Source organism: Entelurus aequoreus, linkage group LG18, assembly GCF_033978785.1.
Source record: "Entelurus aequoreus isolate RoL-2023_Sb linkage group LG18, RoL_Eaeq_v1.1, whole genome shotgun sequence".
NCBI lineage: Eukaryota > Metazoa > Chordata > Actinopteri > Syngnathiformes > Syngnathidae > Entelurus > Entelurus aequoreus.
This window is the reverse complement of record NC_084748.1, coordinates 28,852,570-28,857,569: the sequence shown is the minus strand read 5'-3', so window position 1 is coordinate 28,857,569 and position 5,000 is coordinate 28,852,570. Positions and strand designations below refer to the sequence as shown.

The 5,000-nt window shown below is 35.9% G+C and overlaps 1 protein-coding gene across 3 annotated transcripts in view; it reads left to right on the top strand.

Annotated features, from left to right (window-relative positions):
• The window catches only part of LOC133633987 (zinc finger protein GLIS2-like), an 83,563-nt gene that overhangs the window by 64,525 nt on the left and 14,038 nt on the right, over nt 1-5,000 (top strand). For all 3 annotated transcript variants that reach the window (XM_062026857.1, XM_062026856.1, XM_062026859.1), the window contains exon 6: nt 853-971. In XM_062026857.1, coding sequence (XP_061882841.1) covers nt 853-971 — 119 coding nt within the window. The remainder of the gene's footprint in view (nt 1-852; nt 972-5,000) is intronic.

Genomic DNA, 5,000 nt, shown 5'->3' with positions numbered 1-5,000 from the left:
TCATAATTATTACTTAAGTTATTTAATTTAAAAAAAAAATTGCACGCTTGTACAGTATATTCTATTATTATATATATCATATTATACATTGTATTATTATTACAATTTATTTTATAACATGTATATTTTTTATATATTGTATATACACAATATATAAAAATACATGTTTTATATTATTTTTTATAAAGTTTGTACTTTTGGCATTTTATTTATTCATTTTATTTACTTTTTTATATATTTTCTTTTATTTCTTTATTTTTTTGTGTATTTTGACTTGGCATTTAATTTCAGAAATACAAAAAAAAAAAGTGTTTAATAAAACTACAAAGTGATGAAAAAAATACTACCAAAATGCAAAACATGAATATTTTATTAGTAAAAATAGTTTTTCCTGTAGAAAAAAACCTAACTGCAAAAACTAAATCAACAAATTAAAACAATAATTAAGTAAGCAGCAGAGCTGCCTCCAATCACCTCATTTGTAATTACATTAATTATAATCAGTTATTCATTAATGTATCATTATTATTATCATTATTATATCTCAAGTTATCTAATCATAATTGTTTTAATATTTTTAATGACTTGTTTAAAAACAATTTCAGACAAATATTATTCAACAAATCCAAAGAATGTAAAACTTTGCATGCTTTTAATACACATCAGTGTAATTGACATGTTAATATTATATTGTGTTTTATTAGATTCATTATATTTGGGTCAATGTTAGATAAAACAAACACTATATTGATTTACTGTATTTATTTTCAATTATTTGAGCAAATGTCATGTATAATTACACTTAAACTACTAAAGTGTGTTTAGTCAATAATATTTGTTATGTCCCCCCAGGTATAAAATGCTGATTCACATCCGCACACACACCAACGAGAAACCCCATCATTGTCCCACCTGTAACAAGAGCTTCTCCCGCCTGGAGAACCTGAAGATCCACACCCGCTCGCACACAGGTGAGGACTGAAGTGCTATTATTTGTTATGCTGTATGTTGGACCCCGAAGCAAAGACTTTTTCACTATCTTAGAAATAAATGCACTTGTACAAACTGTATATTAAAAATGCTAAATCTGAATATTACTCATACTTCACTACTGCAAACCTAAATAAACCTCAGAAGTTCTAAACAGTCCAATCTCTTACGGGTAAAAGAAGTTTCAGGACTCTGCCTACATTTGTTCTAAAACTGGGTTTCTTAACCTTTTTGACCTCGGGGCCCAATTTTTCCACTACAGAGGGGCGCAAGGCCCACTCATATATTAACACTGTATTAGTAATCTTACTCTTGGTTTTAAACATATTGAATTAACATATATAACCTACTTACAGTTTAAAATATTGTCAAATGATATGAAACAATGCGTTAATCATAAAGAATGTTATTCAATACATATACTTTAGGCTTCAGTCAGGCTGATTGGAAAATAAATACTCATCAAATATACTGCATAAAAGGGATAAAAAATACATTTACATATAATGATAATGTGCTAAAATGAATACATGTAATAATAGTGTTTTTTTTACTAAACTGTCAAAACATTTTTAAGTGAAAATGAAAATACAGCTTAGTTCACTTTAGTCATAATTTTTGCGCTTAAGAAACTTCTCTAACTTCATCTGTTTGTTTGAAATTGTAATTACCGCCACAAGTGGTTGAAAAGTGTATTACAACTGAGTACCGCTATGGACAACAACTGAGAAACAGATATGTTTTGGCTGCCCTCTAGGGGGCGCTCACGGCTCCTATGGTTAAGAAAAACAGTACTAAAGAACACTCAAGTACTCTCGATATATGACAAAGTTAAAGTCGTAGATTGTTTAAATGACCATTTTATATATGATGTTTTATATCAATGATATTAAATAAGACTTATGTTTGTAATTGTTATAATATATTATAATTTTTAACGTAATAGGACCAAATGCAATAAGCCAGTGATTCTCAAACTGTGGTATGTACGCATACTCCATCTAGTGGTACGCCAAATAACCACTTAATTACATATTCAAACACAGTGTTATTGTTCAAACTGTATGTACGGTTGCAGTGACCAAACATATGAAATACACTTGGTAAATAAAACCTCTGCCTAGTTGAATATTTAAGCCTACTACACTACTGTATTTTCATGTTGGTCATTCTGGTAGTACTTGGAGAGCCAAGTGTTTTTTGAGGTGGTACTTGGTAGAAAAAGTTTGAGCAATACATGCGATGGAAATGCTTCAGATGTGTGACTGTCCACAAGGGGGTGCCACAGGGCTCTGTGTTGGGACCCCTTTTGTTTATTATTTAAATCAATGACCCGTGGCTTAATGTGCTTAAGGCTAGTATGCATGCATTTTTTATTTTTTTTGTATTAGTTATTCATTGATTTGGATCCACTCTTGTCCAAGCCACTGAATTTTTTCTAAAAAAATGTTTTTGTTGCTGTCCAACATTGACGTGTTCAGCTCAAACTAGTCCTCAATGCTGATAAATCCAAACTGATGGTAGTTTCCGGTGTTTACTCCTAATGGACACATTATAGAAGTGGTTCATGACATGCTTGGAATATGTTGCTAAATGACTGGAAAATGGCTGAGTTAAAACCAATCAGAAAGCACGAGAAGTGACTTCATTGACTGGCATTGTTTGTAATGGTTTTTAAAGGTTAATGCAAATGATCTGTCTTTGACGGTACTTTGTATGGTGTACATTTGTGTTCTACTTGCTGCTGCTTCTTGGCCAGCAATTCCTTGAATAGTAGCTAATTCAAATCTTAATGGAATTTTTGCTGGTTAAGGAAAAGGATAATTAATGAATGAATGAAAGCTGAAGAAGGCAGGACGTTTAAAAGATATAATGAATAACTAAAAGTGCACTATGGGCCAGCATTTAAAAAAATACCATAGTCTGAATTTGGAGTCCACAAAAATAACTAGATATTCCCGGCCTGTGCACCATCAGATAATTATATTCATATAGTGTGCGTTGTCTGGTGCAGCTAAATGTCCTTACATACAGTATGCAATGTTCCAAATCTGATCTAGTCTCGATGTAGTCACACTTTGTGTGTGAGTTTGACAGCTAAGATACATTTGTGAATTGTGCCACACAAATTCATTAAATAATCAAATAAATCACGAAATAATTGATAAAAACGTAAAATAATTATGAAATCAATACTCAATTAAATGATTACTGAAATAACTAATGACATTATTTAATATTTAAATGCACTTTTTCCTTGAATAAATCAATTTAATTGTATAGCATTGTAGAGGTTGCCCTCTAGTGGGTTCCTCGAGGCCGGTCCTTGCACACCCCATTCCACGGCAGGCCCGTAGGCACATTTGTGTATTCAATTCCAATTATAATTAATTAATGACACATTTAAATCATTTTTAACCTTTTTTTTTCTTTTTTCTGCAATTGAACTCTTAACGAAGCTTTGACACTTAATTTTTTGCTTGTACAGTACAATTAACCACAAAATGAACATTTTGTCTGGTTTGTTCCTTCTGCTCAAAGGAATATGTCCGCATTATTTTCCGATACTGCCTCTCTCTGCTTCTCTACTTTAACCGCGTCGGCGTGTATGTCATATTTCGCTTTGATGTTTGTTTCCTGTCAATACACCCCCCCAATAAGCTGCTGTACGACTTCCTCCGCGGGTACAACCATTGCTAATCTTGGACATGTGATAGCGAGGGAGATTACACCTTGGCGTTTGCCCTGAAGAAAAGGTGCGGGAGGAACAGCAGGTGTTTCTGTTGCCCCAGGTAATCATTTACATCACTGCAAACAACAAACCTTTCACGGGGCCATTGTATTGCCGTGGTAACCCTCTTACGGGCATCAGTTAATTGAAGTGATCCAGCTCCAGTCAATCTTTAATATGGAGAATGAAACACATAAATATGATAACATTGGACAAATATTAATCTACCGTGCCCTACTTTTTGTCATCCTTTAATTGCTATATGGCAAAGTGCGACATAAAGCAGGTCAATGAAAAATCGAGAAGACAAATGTGTTGACTGTGCTTTCAACAGGGAGTGTATTGATCTTGATCTTTTACTAATATTTACATAGCAGGCGCAGTTAGCGCCAACACACTCTATCCAAACTGTTCTATAGTCAAAATATTGCTCCGCTAAAAGGTTCTCTTTAATGCCAAATGTACCTTGTGGTGATCTTATGAGTGTCTTTAGTTTAACATGAATACAAGCTGGCTTTGCTACACATCATAAAATAAAGCCTATTTCCTCCCTGGTAAGGTCTATTCAGGTGTACTGGAGAGGAAGCTACTCTGGATAGTCAAACCTCGGATTCAGAAGGAGCAGTGTGGTTTTCGTCCTGGTCGTAGAACTGTGGACCAGGTCTATACTCTCGGCAGGGTCCTCGAGGGTGCATGGGAGTTTGCCCAACCGGTCTACATGTGCTTTGTGGACTTGTAAAAGGCATTTGACCGTGTCTCTCGGGAAGTCCTGTGGGGAGTGCTCAGAGTGTATGGGGCAGAGGCGCCGAAAAGGGGGGGTAAAGGAGACGGATTCTAGGGGCCCATGATGGAGGGGGGCCCAGAGAGGCCCCTAATGATGATGAAATTATAATACAGGCGGCCCTGTAAAGATTCTTTTCATGGGGCCCAAAACCCCTAGCGGCGCCCCTGGTATGGGGTATTGGACTGTCTGATTGTGGCGGTCCGCTCCCTGTACGATCAGTGTCAGGGCTTGGTCCGCTTTGCCGGCAGTAAGTCGGACCCGTTTCCAGTAAGTGTTGGACTCTGCAATGGCTGCCCTTTGTCACCGGTTTTGTTCATAACATTTACGGACAGAATTTCTAGGTGCAGTCAGGGTTTTAGGGGATCTTCAGCTCTCACTGGATCGGTTCGCAGCCGAGTGTGAAGCTACTGAGATCAGAATCAGCGCCTCCAAATCCAAGTCCATGGTTCTCGCCCGGAAAAGGATGGAGTGCCATCTCCGGGTTGGGGAGGAGAT